At 39.0% G+C, this 18000-nt stretch overlaps 1 protein-coding gene across 1 annotated transcript; it reads right to left on the bottom strand.

Annotated features, from left to right (window-relative positions):
* Positions 1-2481: 2481 nt before the first annotated feature.
* LOC106081375 (brain-specific homeobox protein) lies at positions 2482-17174 on the bottom strand. The gene is made up of 4 exons (XM_013243277.2): positions 16416-17174; positions 7651-7961; positions 7080-7379; positions 2482-3366 (listed from the first exon to the last, which is right to left on the bottom strand). Exons 1-4 carry the CDS (start codon positions 16958-16960, stop codon positions 2846-2848), a joined length of 1677 nt encoding a protein of 558 aa, XP_013098731.2. The 5' UTR covers positions 16961-17174; the 3' UTR covers positions 2482-2845.
* Between the last annotated feature and the right edge of the window lie 826 nt (positions 17175-18000).

The raw sequence follows: 18000 nt of genomic DNA, 5'->3' as shown, positions 1-18000 counted from the left end.
TACAAACAAAAGTACTAAGTTATAAAGGGTGATTTTTTTGAGGTTAGGATTTTCATGCATTAGTATTTGACAGATCACGTGGGATTTCAGACATGGTGTCAAAGAGAAAGATGCTCAGTATGCTTTGACATTTCATCATGAATAGACTTACTAACGAGCAACGCTTGCAAATCATTGAATTTTATTACCAAAATCAGTGTTCGGTTCGAAATGTGTTCATTCACCGTAACGTTGCGTCCAACAGCATCTTTGAAAAAATACGGTCCAATGATTCCACCAGCGTACAAACCACACCAAACAGTGTATTTTTCGGGATGCATGGGCAGTTCTTGAACGGCTTCTGGTTGCTCTTCACTCCAAATGCGGCAATTTTGCTTATTTACGTAGCCATTCAACCAGAAATGAGCCTCATCGCTGAACAAAATTTGTCAAAATTTGAACACATTTCGAACCGAACACTGATTTTGGTAATAAAATTCAATGATTTGCAAGCGTTGCTCGTTAGTAAGTCTATTCATGATGAAATGTCAAAGCATACTGAGCATCTTTCTCTTTGACACCATGTCTGAAATCCCACGTGATCTGTCAAATACTAATGCATGAAAATCCTAACCTCAAAAAAATCACCCTTTAATACCCTTTACCACAGTAGTGGTGTAGGGTATAAAAATGCAAATGCAAATTTGCCCATGACCATTCTATTAAGGAACTCGGCACTTATCACCGAATGCTGTTCGATTCAAGTTTAAGCTCATGGGTAAGGAGCCTCCTTTTTATAGCCGAGTCCACTACGGCGTGCCGCACTACTAGCCATGTCCGTCTGTCCACCCGTCTGTCGAAATCACTTTGAAAAGGGGAGTTTTATTACCCTTTATCCTCGAAAGGGTAGTTTTAATGCCCCATTACTTGGAAAAGGGTAGATTAATTAATTTTTCACTTGGAAAAGGCTAGATTTATTACCCATTTATTTGGAAAAGAGTAGTTTTATTACCCCTTTCCTTAGAAAAGGGTAGTTTTATTACCCCTTTCATTGGAAAAGGGTTGTTATATAAGCCATTTCCTTAGAAAAGGGTAGTTTTATTAGCCCTTTAATTGGAAAATTTTATTCTTATTATCCTTAGAAAAGCGTATTTTTATTACCCCTTCCCTTGGAAAAGTGTATTTTTATTACCGCTTTCTATGGAAAAGGGTTGTTTTCTTTGAAAAATGTATTTTTATTACCCCTTTCCATTTAAAAGGGTAGTTTTGTTACCCCTTTCCATTTAAAGGGATAGTTTTGTTACCCCTTTCCATGGAAAAGGGCAGTTTTATTACCATTTTCCTTCGAAAAGGGCCATTTTTATTAAAATTTTCCTTGGAAAATGGTTTGCCCGTTTCCTCCGAAAAGGTTAGCTTTATTACCCTTTTCCTTGGAAAAATGTGGTTGTATTACCTTTTTCTTGAAAAGGGGCAGCTTTATACCTTCTTCTTTGAAAAAGGTTAGTTTAGCAGCTTTTGCCCTTTTCCTTGGAAAGGGGTAGTTTTCTTATCCCTTTCCTTGAAAAAGGGCAGTTTAATTGCCCTTTTCTTTGGAAAGGGGTAGTTTTATTACCTTTTTGCTTGGAAATGTGTGGTTTTACTACCCTTTTTCTTGGAAATGTGTAGTTTTATTGTCCTTTCCATGAAAATGACAGTTTTATTACTATTTTCCTTGGAAAAGGGTAGTTATATTACCATTTTCCTTGGAAAAGGGCCGTTTTATTATCATTTTCCTTGGAAATGGTAGTTGTATTGCCCGTTTCCTTCGAAAAAGGGTAACTTTATTACCCTTTTCTTGGGAAAGGGTACCCTTTTACATAGAAACGGGTAGTTTTTTTAACCCCTTTACTTGGAAAAGGGGAGTTTAATTACCCTTTTACTTGGAAAAGGGTAGTTTTATTACCCTTTTACTTGAAAAAGAATATTTTTTACCCTTTTACTTAGAAAAGGGTAGATATATTACCATTTAATGAATTGCCCTATTTCTTGGGAAAAAGTAATTTAATTACTCGTTTACTTGGAAAAGGGTAGTTTAATTACCCTTTTACTTGGAAAGGGTAGTTTTGTTACCCTTTTACTTGGAAACGGGTACTTTGTTACCCTTTTTCTTGGAACACGGTATTTTTGTAGCATACTCCTTGGAAAAGTGTAGTTTTATTACCCTCTACTTGGGAAAGGGTAACTTTATTGCGCTTTTACTTGAAAAAGTGTTGTTGGAGAAGGGTTGCTTCATTGCCCTTTTACTTGCAAGAGGGTATGTTCATTTCCATTTTACTTTGGGAAATCTAAAAATAGGCAATAATTCTCGTTCACGTTAAACAAATTTTTGGCTAGAGCTTAGCCCAAAATAGTTCCAATTTTTTTTTGGTTTATCAAAATAATACAATGACAGTTATCGTTTTAATTTTACAACATTTTTGTATTTGTTTTTTTTTTTAACATTACTTTTATGAACTACTCTCTAAACATGGAAGTTTCTTATTATTGTTTTTGTTTTAAGTCTAAGGTTTTGTATTGTATGTATATATGAATTTTATTTCTTTGCAATGAACGTTTATCTGCAATGTGGTACTTAATTAGAATTATCACTAAAATGACTAGAGACACTCGTCCATTAACTGCTATACTAATACTCAACTTAATTGCATTAATAATCATAATCGTAGTTTATAATATGGTTGATGATTGAGGGCGGCGAGTGTACGCTTTATGGCTAAAATAGTGAGTGCAATATTTACAAAAATTTCAATTAAAAATATCTACGGTATTGGGGGCCAATGCTAGGGCCCCTTATGCCGGTAGCAGCAGCAGCAGCACCTCCCAAATATTACGTTAATTGATACAGTTTGCTATCGCCCACAATGTCGACATCGCTGCCCTCCTCATCGTCCATGTCTTCATCCTCCAAGTCGGAATAATCGTCGGTGGAATAGTCGTTGTGCAGGAAACCACCACCACCACCACCACCAACACCACCCACAAGGCCCACATTGACCCCATCCATATGGGGGTGGTGGCCATTATTGGATATGCTGCGCAACATTTGTAGCTGATGTTGATGATGAGCGGCGGCATGATGTTGCAGATGATGTTGCTGGCCGGCTGTTGCTGCATGATGTTGCGTAGGAGGAGCTGTTGTTGCTTTGGCAGCCTCACTTAGACCATTGGCTGCAGTTGAAGCACTACCGCCACCCGTGCCATTTGCATTATGCATGGAAATTTGTGATGAGACCGAAGAGGATCCCGAAGAAGATGATGATGAATTCAGGGAGCCATTTTTGTTTGCTGCCCCTCCTGAACTGTTATTTCCTCCTCCACCCGCTTCGGAACGAGAAAAGTCAACTGGTTCTGTAAATTGAAAAATGAAGAAAATTGTTTGGTAAATTTTGTCGAGACTAATTGGATTTAAGACATTTCCCTTTTCATTATTATTCGTTTGAAATGAAAATGGCCTTTAAGAGAATTCTTGGGCTCAAAGTTTTCTTAAGAAACTCTTTGTGACTTTGTGTATTGGTCATGTACATGAGCAGAAATAGTTGCCTTTGTTTCTCAGGACAACTTGTTTAATGGCTTTCTTGTCTTAATAGTTTTCAATTTGTGGTTTCTTAGTGTCTTGAGGAGACAATTTTACCCCAGCCTATTGGCTAAGTTTTTCGTATCACTTGGATGAAGGGCAATGTTTAAAAGTTTTTTGCATTACTATTAAAAATTGACTCTTTTTGAGTAGAAAGTTAAGGAAAGAGAATACGGTGAACATTTTTAAGAAAAAATTTGGAAAGTTTTCTTCGACAAAAGCAGACAAAGGAGCACAAAATATTTAAGCAAAGTATTTAAAAAATTTATTTAAACAAGTAAAAGCAAGCAAATTTCAGCCGGGATGAGTCGTATATACCCTCCACCAAGTTCTTAGCCCGATATCTCTTTATAAGCAAACAAAGGATAATGTTATGCATCGATTCCGGCCTTATTTGGTTTGGATGTTGGAGGCCATAATATCAGTCATTGCTGATACGATTTTGCGGGATGACGCTTGCTGATACACGCTCCTCAGTTAAAATACGAAAGAATCTCTCCGAACCGTTCAATTCCAAACGAGGTTTCAGGCAAGGAGACAGCCTATCGTGTGATCTCTTTAATATCCTGCTGGAGAAGATCATACGAGATGCAGATGTGAATCTATATGGCACACTAATCACATGCTACTCGCCTATGCCGACGACATCGACATCATAGGTCGGACACCGGAGGTAAAGGGTGATTTTTTTGAGGTTAGGATTTTCATGCATTAGTATTTGACAGATCACGTGGGATTTCAGACATGGTGTCAAAGAGAAAGATGCTCAGTATGCTTTGACATTTCATCATGAATAGACTTACTAACGAGCAACGCTTGCAAATCATTTTCAGTGAATGGGCCCTAGAAAAGTTGGCAGAAAATCCCCTTTTTTATCGACAAATTTTGTTCAGCGATGAGGCTCATTTCTGGTTGAATGGCTACGTAAATAAGCAAAAATGCCGCATTTGGAGTGAAGAGCAACCAGAAGCCGTTCAAGAACTGCCCATGCATCCCGAAAAATGCACTGTTTGGTGTGGTTTGTACGCTGGTGGAATCATTGGACCGTATTTTTTCAAAGATGCTGTTGGACGCAACGTTACGGTGAATGAACACATTTCGAACCGAACACTGATTTTGGTAATAAAATTCAATGATTTGCAAGCGTTGCTCGTTAGTAAGTCTATTCATGATGAAATGTCAAAGCATACTGAGCATCTTTCTCTTTGACACCATGTCTGAAATCCCACGTGATCTGTCAAATACTAATGCATGAAAATCCTAACCTCAAAAAAATCACCCTTTATATACCCTCCACCATGTTCCTAGCCCGATATCTCTTTATAAGCAAACAAAGGATAATGCTATGAATCGATTCCGGCCTTATTTGGTTTGGATGTTGGAGGCCATAATATCAGTCATTGCTGATTGAAAGAATCTCTCCGAACCGTTCAATTCCAAACGGGGTTTCAGGCAAGTAGACAGCCTATCGTGTGATCTCTTTAATATCCTGCTGGAAAAGATCATACGAGATGCAGATGTGAATCTATATGGCACACGAATCACATGCTACTCGCCTATGCCGACGACATCGACATCATAGGTCGGACACCGGAGGTAGTAACTGCAGCCTTTGAAAGAATCAAAAGAGAGTCAGTGACAATGGGTCTGGCAGTAAATGGAGATAAGATGAAATGGATGGTTTCAACTCCCAAAAATCCCCTAAAACCCGTGAAGATAAAAAAAATGAAAAGGTTGCAAACTGCAACTTTGAGATAGTCAGCAACTTTATCTACCTTGGCACCGCCGTAACCGGAACAAATGACACCAGTTTTGAAATAAAACGAAGAAAAATATTGGCTAACAGAAGCTACTACCCGAAGTGTTGTATAGCTCCGTAGCATGGGTACTTGCTAAAGCAGATGAGCCGGTACTTGGAGTGTTTGAGAGAAAAATCCTTCGTAAAATATATAAACCAGTTTGCGTTAATGGAGAATATAGGCGTTGCATGCACCACGAGCTGTATGGCTGTATGACGACGATAGCATAGTTAAACACATCAAAATACAACGGTTGCCTTGGCTAGGTCTTGTTGTCAGAATGGATGAAGAAGCTCCAGCAATGAAGACTTTTGAAGGCAAACACAGGTACGCGCAAACCGGGAAGACCAAAAGCCCTATTGAAAAAATCAAGTGGTGGGAGACACTTCAAAACTTGGTGTCAGAGATTTTAGAATGAGCGCAGAAGATCGAGGCGCTTGGAAAGCTATTCTGCGTTCGGCTAGTGGAACAAATGTTCTGTCATAGCCAATTTAAGTAAAGTAAAGCTGTTGACAGGCCATGGTTACTTCTGGAAATACCTGCCTAGAATGGGCGAATGCTTGCACCTCAAGCAAGTGCATTTCTTAGGAGCTAGAAGTTGCAGACGATCTGGAAAGCACATTCTTCCTCTGCGAGGGCTCGGTTGAAAGAAGCAGGAAATTTGAAAGAGCGATTGGCGACTCTTCGCCGTGGATAATAGTCCAGAATATGCTGGAAGACGAGAGGAAATGGGAGGCAGTGATAAGATACGCCCAACAAGTACTGTGCAGAAAGGAGGTAGACCTGGACGCAGTGGCGAGGAGTATGAATACAGAGGTCTGGACGTAGACACAATAAGGGTGATATGGATAATCACCAGACATGGGGTCTACCTTGAAGTAATGCGAAAACAGTTTGGATTTAATCCCCAGGGGTAACACAGGATAGATTTTCAGTCGGTACCGTTTATAACGGAGTCCGGCATAAGGCGAGGGACGAACTCATCACATGCGTAAAGCATTTTCCACATCCTGACCAGAATTCGTTCCCAGGCATTCAGCATCATAGACCGATATGCTAACCTCTGCGCCAAAAAATTTGCAATTTGTACCAAAAAAGGAAAGAAAGTACCAAAACGTTCTAAAGAAAGTCGAAAATATTTCTAAAGAATGTACAAAATCCGTATATCAAATAGTACCAAAATGTACTAAATTGTTAAAAATTATCCTAAAAAAGTACAAAATTTTGGCAAAAAGTAGAAAATAGTAAAAGAGCTCCAAATTTAAATAAATAGTACAAAAAAAGTATCAAGAAGTACCAAATTAAGCACTAAATGCCAGTTTTCGTGCTTTTTATTCTATAATATTTGTGAAATTTAGTCCTAACTCTTTATTTCGTGATAACTCACATATGACAAATTTCGAAGTACCGATGGGGTTCGATTTGTCAGGGTTGAACGACTTTGTATGTTTAGTACCAAAAGTTGAATGAGAATAAATTCCATTTTATCCAAGTCTACGTGAATAATGTTCACTACAGAGACAATTTGTAGTTAAAAGAGGATATACAAATCGGTTTTTCTTAATGCTGAACATTTTTTACTTTTTATTTTTTTTTTTTAATTTTTTTTTAATTTTTTTTTTTTTAATTTTTTTTTTTTTTAATTTTCTACTTTTTTTAGTTTTTATTCAAAACCTCTAAAAACTTACCATTCATGACATCCCTCCTTCTCAGCTGCTTTTTGTGTTTCATGCGACGATTTTGAAACCAAGTTTTCACTTGGGTTTCACTCAAACCCAACGAAGTGGCCAACTCTACGCGTTCGGGTGTCGATAAGTATCTTTGGGCCTCGAAACGTTTTTCCAAACCCGATAATTGAGGGTCACTGAAAACAGTGCGTGCCTTGCGTCTACGACAATGGCGCAAAGCATTGACACCCATGCCCAAGCCCAAGGCCAATTCAGGCATACAACCGCCGGCAAATAGATGGCCACCACCAAAGAGACCAGCTATTATGAGGAAAAAAAAGGTACAACAACAAAACATACATTATGCTTAGTTTATAGTTACCACAAATAATTCAATTATAGCAAGTTTTTAGGGTCATTTGGACCACATTGCCAGGATATGTTGTTATTGCTGTGTTTTTGTTTTCAACATATCCTTGTGGGAGTGTTAATTAAATTTCAATACCCACATCACAAGTGTCAACACAAACACTCCCTCTATGTTTGGCAACCCCTTTTACTGCTGACCCTTAGTCGCTTTACTTTCACTCACCTTGTGATAGGAAATAGGGATCCACCGATTTGTAAGCACCCGATGAGGGTGACAAATAGCCCAAAGTCATTTGCAGGAAACCATGATGATCACCGTATGCCGCACTCGGGTATAAAACATTACTGGGTGGTGGTGGCGGTGGATGTGGTTGTGGATGCTGTGCCGTTGGTGTGGACATCACCGTCGGCTGGGGATGATGAGGCGCTGGTGCACTTGGATAGTTGTGTTGCTGCTGGTGTATTGAGGAGGAATTTGGGGTCGAAGTTGGTGTATTCGTCGAAGAGCCATGCCTTTCATTTGCTTTCGAGGACCTTTGAGGAAAATTGTACAAAAAATTTAGAGTTTGAATTTAATCAAAAATTTTGTAAAAATTTGGGTTGACATTGAGGGTGAGGGATATCAAGTTACTGTAGGGTTATCTTCCCTTATCACAACCAAAATTTTACAAACAAATTTGGATTTGAATTAAAAAAAAATTGTAAAAATTTAGTTTTGATAAAAAATTAGGGTTGACGTAGGGCGTGAGGGATAGCAAGTTACCGTGGGGTTATCTTCCCTTATTACAATCAAAATTTGCAAATTTTGCCCATGAACATTCCATTAAGGAACAAGGACAAACTTCTTACATATCAATGAGAGCAGTCCGATTCAAGATAAATCTCAATGATAAGGGGCCTCCTTTTTATAGCCGAGTCCGAACGGAGTGCCGCAGTGCGACACCACTTTGGAGAGAAGTTTTTGCATGGCATAGTACCACACAAATGTTGCCAGCATTAGGAGGGAAAACCATCGCTTTTTTCCGATAAACTCGCCAAGATTCGAACCCAGGCGTTCAGCGACGTAGGCGGACATGGTAACATCTAAGGTGGCCTCCGAGAAACCTAATTCCTCGTGGGGTCATTAGTTAACATTTGCGGCAAAAGCCCCACGTTTTTTTATACCCTCCACCATAGGATGAGAGCATACTTATCTAGTCATTCCGTTTGTAACACATCGAAATATTGATCTGGGACCCAATAAATGATATATATTCTTTATCGTCTTGGCATTCTAAGTCGACTTAGCCATGTACGTTCATCCATCTGTCCGTCCGACTGTCTGTCGAAAGCATGCCAGCTTTTAAAGGAGTACAGCTTGGTGCTTCAAATTTTGCATAGACACTTCTTATTAGTGCAGGTGTGTTGGGATTGAAAATGGGCCAAATCGGTATTGCTGCCATATAAACCGATATCGGATCTTGACTTCTTCAGCCGCAAGAGGGCTGACATTTTGAACGAAATGTTTTGGTTCGACCGTCAACAGACGAGGCAGTCCCATATAAACAGACGAGGCAGTGCTTGGAGTATTTGAGAGAAAGATTTTTCGTAAAACATGAAGACCAGTTGGCGTTAATGGAAAATATAGGCCTCGTATGAACCACGAGCTGTATGACGACGATAGCATAGTTACACGTTTCACAAGACAACGGCTGCGTTGACAAGTTCATGTTGTCAGAATAGATGAAGAAGCTCCAGCAAAGAAGTATTTAGAAGGCAAGCACAGTAGTACACACAAATCGGGACGCCAAATGGAATATTTCTCAAGTATATTGGAAGGGAGTTCCAGAGACGATTAACATACACAAATAATTGTCTATCAGAGATTAGGTAGCGATTTCTGAACTGTATCAAGCAGTTTGTTCTCAAGGAACGTGCAAATATCAACCTGTCAGAATAATATTCAGGTTTACGTGTAAATATTATCTTATGCAAGGCAACCAAACTACACAGATCCAATATCCTTGCAAAATCCATCCATAACGATAATGCAGCTAGATAGCATATGGTATAAAGTATTGTAAATGCCTCAACACACCGTAAACTTGACCTACAACGCTATTAATATGTTTATTCGAAGACAAAGAATTGTCAAATATAACACCTAAATTCTTAGTGGAGTTCACGAATTCAACAACCCTGTCATTCAAAATAAGGCTTGGAAGAGATGAAGTATTGTATTTCGATATATCTATGCATATTGTTTTGGATGGGTTGAGTGCTAAGTCATTCTCGGAAGCCCATCTGTAAATGGCCCCCAAACTGACATTAATCTGATCTACATAACTAAAAACGTTATCGACACTGCATGAATAATAGACTTGCACGTCATTGGCATACATATGCATATTAGGAGGAGTTTTTGTATTCAAAATGTCATTTATGTATAAAATAAACATAAACGGACCTAGAATAGATCCTTATGGAACGCATTTATTCAAGTGTAGGTTAGGTTAGGTTGAAAAGAGAGTGCAGATATTAATCCGCCCCATGCCACTTTGGACATACACCTAAGCCAGTAATCGGCTTGTTGTGCGCTCTTAAAACTATAAAGTAACCTATAAAAAGAAATTTTAAGTTAGGAATTCCCTGCTACTTACAAAATCCCTAATTGATTTCAATACCACTCGCCTAAGTTGGTTCATGTCTGGTATTGTGTCTTCACCTAAGTGCCGGTATTTGTTAGACGCGAAAGCCAGACAATGACTAAGGAAATGTTCCAACGTTTCATCATCTTCCCCACATGCCCTACACATGCTATCAATTGCCGCACCGATTTTACATAAGTGAGCTCGTAGTCCCATGTGCCTCGTTATGATACCAATAGCTATACTGACCTCCTTTTTACTTCCTTTCAGTAATAGCCTCGTCTTCTCACCACCTGGATCCCCCCGTAGGATTTTCGCCGTCCTATCGACCGTTTCGCAGTTCCACAATGTTGCATGCGCATTCGTCGCCCACTCTCTTAACTCGGATTGTGTCGACCCGAAAGGCTTCGGGTTAACCAAGTTTATTGACGGCAGCCCTCTGGCCTTCATCGCCAAATCGATGGCCCTTTCATTTCCCCTTACTCCGTTATGGCTCGGCATCTAAACGATGCGGATTTTGCCATCCTTAGAGATGGCGTTAATCTCCTTCTTACATTACAAGATTGTTCGTGATCTTACCGTCCTGGTTGTTATTGCCCTTATGGTCATTTTACTGTCCGTAAAGAAGTTCACACTCGACGTTAACACCACACCACCTCACGCATTCCGTGATCGCCCGGATCTCCGTCTGTAGGACCGTATTATGGTCAGGCAGTATCAGTCCCTGGGTTCTCAATGTAGACTCCAGGCCCACTCTGTCCTCTAACTTTGATCCATCCGTGTAACATGATCTTCAAGTAGGCAATACTAGGATTGTGTCAATCCAAGACTGTGCCGCTGGCAGCAGTGCCTCGCACTCAACCTCAAGGTTCATCTCAGGTATCCGATCGCAAACCTCTTCCATTCCTTCCAGGTTTCTTATCGTTTCGACGGTTTGAGCTGCTCCCATCCTCCATCCATTCTCCCATCGCCTTAAGTCTCATAGCGGCAGTTGTTACCTCACACTTAACCTGTATGTCAATGGGTCGGATCCGATACAAAGCTAACATTTAGTTAATAAAGGTCGGTTTATTCCCTATATTACAAATCGCCAGATTGCAACTTATAATATAAGCAGCCCAATATTTTCATTGATATTCGAACTTCCCCATATCTGGCTTGGGGGCGGCATCTCTGAATCGTGTGTTATATAAAGGGAAGCCAAACAGTAATGTGACTTGTTCTCCCGATATAAGTTCTAGGGTCCATGAAAGACGCTTTTATTAACGGATTTCGCTGAAATTTGGTAGAATGAGGTGTATTGGACCCTTGCATTCCTACTCCAACATGTTGAAGATCTGGCTATATTGAGATATAGCTGCCATACACAGAAAAAAATATCGTTTTCAATGACGAAATAAATTGGTTCAATTAATTCTTTAATTGATACTGCTTCAATCACGAAAATTATAATATCAATCACAGTTTTTACAAAAGATGATTGAAAAAAATTTCAATTAAAAAAATGATTGAAGATTTTTGAAATTTCCAATTAAATTTTAACTGATCCAATTAATTAAATTGGATCAATTAAAAATCTAATAGAAAATATTCAAATGTTAAATTATTGTGTTAAATATGTGTGGTCTCGCCAGAATTCGAACCCATGGGTTCCGCGTCGTAGGCGGACATGCTGACCTCTACGCTACGGTGGTCTCCCCCTGGAAGCCTTAAATTTCATCTTATTGGCCGAAATTTTGCATATAGTCATCTGTTATGACTTCTAACAACTGTGCCAAGTACGGTCTAAATCGGTCCATAACCTGGTATAGCTCCCATATAAACCGATTTCCCTATTTGACTTCTTGAACCCTTACAAGCCGCAATTTTTGTACAATTTAGCTAAAATGACTTCCAACAACTGTGCCAAGTACGGTCCAGATCGGCCTATAATGATATAGCTCCCATATACACCAATCTCCCGATTTGACTTCTTGAGCCCTTACAAGCCACAATTTTTGTCTGATTTGGCTGAAATTTTGCATGTAGTGTTCTGTTGGTACTTCCAACAAATGTGCCATGTACGATCGGAAGATGTCTAAAACCTGGTATAGCTCCCATATAAACCGATCTCCCGATTTGTCTTCTTGAGCCCTTACAAGCCACAATTTTTGTCCGATTTGGCTGAAACTTTGAACACGTTGTTCTGTTACGACGACTTACCAACAACTGTGCCAAATCAGTCTATAACCTGATATAGCTCCCATATAAACCGGTATTTCGACCATCCTTGTTCAGTTCCTAGAAGCTTTGATTTTTGCTGGTTTGACAGAAGTTTAGTGTGTAGAATAAAATTATGCCATTCAACTAAATTTATTTCGTATAAATTTTTAGCAGAATCCATGGTGGTGGGTTCCCAAGATTCGGCCCGGCCGAACTTAGCACGCTTTTACTTGTTTTTATACCCACCACCGAAGGATGGGGGTATATTCATTTTGTCATTCCGTTTGCAATACATCGAAATATACATTTCCGACCCTATAAAGTATATATATTCTTGATCAGCGTAAAAATCTAAGACGATCTAGTCATGTCTGTCCGTCTGTCTGTTGAAATCACGCTACAGTCTTTAAAAATAGAGATATGTTCGAAGATGAGCTATATCGGACTATATCTTGATATAGCCCCCATATAGACCGATCCGCCGATTTAGGGTCTTAGGCCCATAAAGTCACATATATTATCCGATTTTGCTGAAATTTGTTACAGTGAGTTGTGTTTGGCCCTTCGACATTCTTCGCCAATTTGGGCCATATCGGTTCAGATTTGGATATAGCTGCCATATAAACCGATCCGCCGATTTAGGGTCTTAGGCCCATAAAAGCCACATTTATTATCCGATTTGGGTGAAATTTGGGACAGTGAGTTATATTAGGCCCTTGGACATCCCTCTTTAAATCGGTCCAGATTTGGTTATAGGTGCCATATAGACCGATCCCCCGATTTAGGACCTTAGGCCCAATTTTGCCGAAATTTGGGACAGTGAGTTGTGTGAGGCCCTTCGACATCTTTCTGCAATATTGCCCAGATCGGTTCAGATTTGGATATAGCTGCCATATAGACAGATCTCTCGATTTAAGGTTTTAGGCCCATAAAAGGCGCATTTAATGTCCGATGTCGCCGAAATTTGGGACAGTGAGTTGTGTAAGGTTCCCCGACATACTTCTGCAATATTGCACAGATCGGTCCAGATTTGGATATAGCGGCCATATAGACCGTTTTCTCGATTTAAGGTTTTGGGCCCATAAAAGGCGCACTTATTGCCCGATTTCGCCCAAATTTGGAACATTGAGTTAATATAAGCCCTTCGACTTTCTTCTTCAATTTGGTTCAGATCGGTCCAGATTTGGATATACCTGCCATATAGACCGATATCTCAATTTAAAGTCTTGGCCCCATAAAAGGCGAATTTATAATCCGATGGCGCCGAAATTTGGGACAATGAGTTATGTTAGGCACCTCGGTATACTGCTGCAATATGGCACAGATCGGTCCAGATTTGGATATAGCTGCCATATAGACCGTTCTCTCGACTTAAGGTTTTGGGCCCATAAAAGGCGCACTTATTGCCCGATTTCGCCCAAATTTGGAACATTGAGTTAATATAAGCCCTTCGACTTTCTTCTTCAACTTGGTTCAGATAGGTCCAGATTTGGATATAGCTGCCATATAGACCAATATCTCGATTTAAAGTCTTGGCCCCATAAAAGGCGCATTTATAATCCGATTTCACTGAAATTTGACACAGTGACTTATGTTAGGCTTTTCGGCCCAAGTCGGAACATATTTCGATATAGCTACTATGGGGCATAAGGTATGCATTTTTAACCGGATTTTGACGAAAGGTGGTTTACATATATACCCGAGGTGGTGGGTATCCAAAGTGCTTTTTTTTAATTTTTTATAAATAATTATTATTTAATTTTCTTTTATAAAAAATTTGGACAATATTTGTAGCTATTGGGTGGTGGTGGGTATAAACCAGCTCCGTAGGATAGCGAGTATATTCATTTAGTCATTCCGTTTGCAACAGATCGATGTATCAATTTTCGACCCTACTAAGTATATATATTTCGGATCGTCGTAAAATTCTAAGACGATTTAACGATGTACGTGTATCTGTCTTAACGGACGTCTGTTGTAATCACTCTAAAGCCTTCAAAAATTGAGATATTGAGCTGAAATACGTCTTTTTGATGCACGCTGGTTAAGTTCTTGAACGGGCCAAATCTGACCATATTTGGATATAGCTGCTATATAGGCCGATCTGCCGATAGGGTCTAATGCCCGCTAATGTTTAATTTTTTATCCGATTTCACTGAAATTTGAAACAGTGAGTAGTTTAAGGCTTCCCGACATCTGACCCCAATATGGTTAGTTCGGACTATATTTAGATATAGCTGCCACATAAACCGATCTCCCGATAAAGGGTCTGAAGCCCATAAAGCTTAATTTTTTAACCGATTTCGCTGAAATTTGAAACAGTGAGCAGTTTTAAGCCTCCCGACATCTGACCTTAATATGATTTAGATCGGACTATATTTAGATATAGCTGCCATATAGACCGATCTGCCGATTAAGGGTCTGAAGCCCATAAAAGCTTTATTTTTTAACAGATTTCGCTGAAATTTGAAACAATGAGTAGTTTAAAGCCTCCCAACATATGGATTTAATCTGACTTTATTTAGATATAGCTGCCATATATACCGATCTTCCTATAAAGGGTCTGAAGCCCATAAATGATTTATTTATTACCCGATTTCGCTGAAATTTTAAACAGTGAGTAATTTTAGGCCTCCCAACATAGGATATGGAGGCCACCGTAGCTCAGACGTTAGCATGTCCGCCTATGACGCTGAACGCCTGGGTTCGAATCCTGGCGAGACCATCCGAAAAAATTTCAGCGGTGGTTTCCTCCTCCTAATGCTGGCAACATTTGTGAGGTACTATGCCATGTAAAACTTCTCTATAAAGAGGTGGCGCACTGTGGCACGCCGTTAGGACTCGGCTATAAAAAGGAGGCCCCTTCTCTTTGAGCGTGTTTGCCTCTGTTCCTTAGTGGAATGTTCATGGGCAAAATTTGCAATTGCAACATAGGACCTAAATATGGTTCTGATCGGATTATATTCAGATATAGCTATCATATGGACCGAACTTCCGTTAAAGGGGTCTGAACGCCATAAAAGCTTTATTTATTACCCGATTTCGCTGAAATTTGAAACGGTGAGTTGTTTGTTGAACCCCCGATATAGCGGCAAAAAAAAAACTATATTTTATTCAACATAATTGGGCAGTGACTTATATATATTAGACCACTCAATGTCCGTGCCTAATTGTGGTGCTTAAGTTATCTCATTTTCACCGGATTGTAACGAAAGGGGGCTTACATATATACCCGGTAGGTATTCAAAGTTCGGCCCCGGGCGAACTTAATGCCTTTTTACTTGTTAAATTTGTATAAATTGGCCAGAACGGTCCACGTTTTTATATATTGGGTTGCCCAAAAACTAACTGCGGATTTTTCATATAGTCGGCGTTGACAAATTTTTTCATAGCTTGTGACTCTGTAATTGCATTCTTTCTTCTGTCAGTTATCTGCTGTTACTTTTAGCTTGCTTTAGAAAAAAAGTGTAAAAAAAGTATATTTGATTAAAGTTCATTCTAAGTTTTGTTAAAAATGCATTTACTTTCTTTTTAAAAATCCGCAATTACTTTTTGGGCAACCCAATAGCTGCCCTATTTACCAATCTCCCGATTTGACTTCATGAGCCTTTAGATGCCGCAATTGTTGTCCAATTGAACTGAAATTTTGCACATAGTGTTTCGTTATGACTTCTAACAACCTTGCCATATATAGTCCTAATGAGTTTATAATTTAAATTTTGCCTGATGGAGGCCATGGTTTGGCCCGGCCAAACTAAGGACTATTTTTTTTGTTTTGTTCTCAAAATTTTTAAAATTTCTGCAACATTTCCTTTGTATAAAAAATTTTTGCAAATTTTTTTTTCTGTAAAAATGTCTGTCTAACTTTCATTTCTATCGAAAATTTTATACAAATTTGGTTTTTAATATAAATTTGTTTAAATTTAATTTACGTTGAAAATTTTGGGGTATTGTTCACTTCACTTTGGGGTATTGTTCACTTATTTTTTTGTTCTCATCATTATAATCAGTCACAGCCCGCCGGTTTCTGGTAACTTTCAAACTGTCCATTTTTTCACTTCTATATATGATTTTTTCCATTCACAGCCCGCCGGTTGGTGGAAACAGTTTCAAACTCTCCATTTTACGTTTCAAGCTGTCCATGGCTAATAATTCCTACCTTTCTCTGTTGTTAATCCTGGAATATTCCTCATGTTCATGGCGGCCACTGCTGCTACCACCCATAGGAGTTTTTGAGATATTATTGCCATGTGAACTGTAATCACCTGAAGGCAGTGATGTTGGCGTAGAAGATTTATTTAATTTATCACTAGTTGGAGCAGAGTCGGGACTTGATGATTTGACGGAGCCCGTCGAGGAAGATTTTAATGAGGAATTTTTTAACTTTGTTATGGCACTACTGTTATTATTATTTGTTGTTGTTGTTGTATTGTTATTTAAATTTTGACATAAAATATGTTCAATGGAAAAAGGAGTTTTTGAGGACATCATCATGGTGGTGGCATGTGGCGTTGGGTGCTGATGTGTTGCCGTCGTTTGTTGCTGATGGTGATGCATTATTTGTGGTAATTTTGCCACAAAATTTGTTGGCGACGAGGCGGGAGAAGTTGAGCTACGATTTGTATTGTTATTATTGTCACTATTATTATTGCTGAGTGCAGAGACTAGGGAGTTTGTAAGATTTTCACTAATTTTTAAGGACATAACGCACAGGGAGTTTTTTTTTTTTAATTTTTTCTTTTTTATTAAATCACTTTAAAATGTTGTATTGCAGTCAATTGAGGTTTCTGCTAATATCTTTATGTTCTGGTTGACCATTTAAATAATTTGCGAAGTATTTAATGACGTTGTTGGCTCGTTGACGGTTGCATTAACAGTGATTTATGGCAAATGTACCACAAAATCATCATCATCGGTACTTGAGCAGAGCTAAGATTTTTGCATCACTTACCCCACCCACCAGCACCAGCACCAGCATCAACCACCACTACTACTTACATCCCTTTGCCATGTCTATGGCTGCAATTCAATTCAATTATCCTTTTTGATGGTTGGCGACATCAATGCAAGCCAAGAGCATAACTAGCAACCCTCTTTGGTTCGCTCTCTCTCTGCATGTTGGCTCTCGTTTGTTCCCAAGAGAGAAACAATAAAACCAATTGGATGTCATTTAAGGGGATTTTTTTTTTGTTGTATATGCTCCTGCACAATTCTTAAACATCCCCTTTAGCCGTTAGTTAAGGTAACGCCTCTTTGTTGCATTACAAAACTCAGCTAGTCATCTCTTTCTTGCTTGCTATCATTGTCTATGATGCTCTGTGTTTTTTTTCTCTATAGAGAAAATCACTTGAAAATTTTTCACTTTGCTTGTGGTAACCATTTTCCTTGATTTGCTTGGTTGTGGGGGTAAAAATTCCCTTGAATGTGGAAATGGATAAATAACCTCTCTGGCAGCCATCACCATTGGAAAAATATAATTTCCCAATTAGTGTGTTATTTTAGCCTTAAATAGGTTATATTTCCCGTTTGGTTGCGTTGTAGTTGCTCTTGTTGGTCCTTTTGCCTGTGTGACATATCACAACATCATGATGTTGTGTACACATCATCGTCATCATCATCATCATCATCATCTCTGTTCCAGCGATATGATGTGTAGGCATTTTCAGTTGTCTTCATTAAAAATTACACCATGATGGGCAATCAGTCTTCGTCCTTCACATTCCTCGTCCTCTCTCCTTCATCGT

Source organism: Stomoxys calcitrans, chromosome 3, assembly GCF_963082655.1.
Source record: "Stomoxys calcitrans chromosome 3, idStoCalc2.1, whole genome shotgun sequence".
Taxonomy (NCBI): Eukaryota; Metazoa; Arthropoda; class Insecta; order Diptera; family Muscidae; genus Stomoxys; species Stomoxys calcitrans.
Note: the sequence above shows the minus strand (reverse complement) of the source record. Positions and strands in the feature narration are given on the sequence as shown.

Coding starts and splice junctions, on each gene's coding strand:
- LOC106081375 (XM_013243277.2), bottom strand. CDS start 16,960: ATGTCCTTAAAAATTAGTGAAAATCTTACAAACTCCCTAGTCTCTGCA. Junction 7,962..16,415: donor AGGATTAACAACAGAGAAAG/GTAGGAATTATT, acceptor TTTTCCTCAAAG/GTCCTCGAAAGCAAATGAAA. Junction 3,367..7,079: donor AAGGAGGGATGTCATGAATG/GTAAGTTTTTAG, acceptor TTCAATTTACAG/AACCAGTTGACTTTTCTCGT.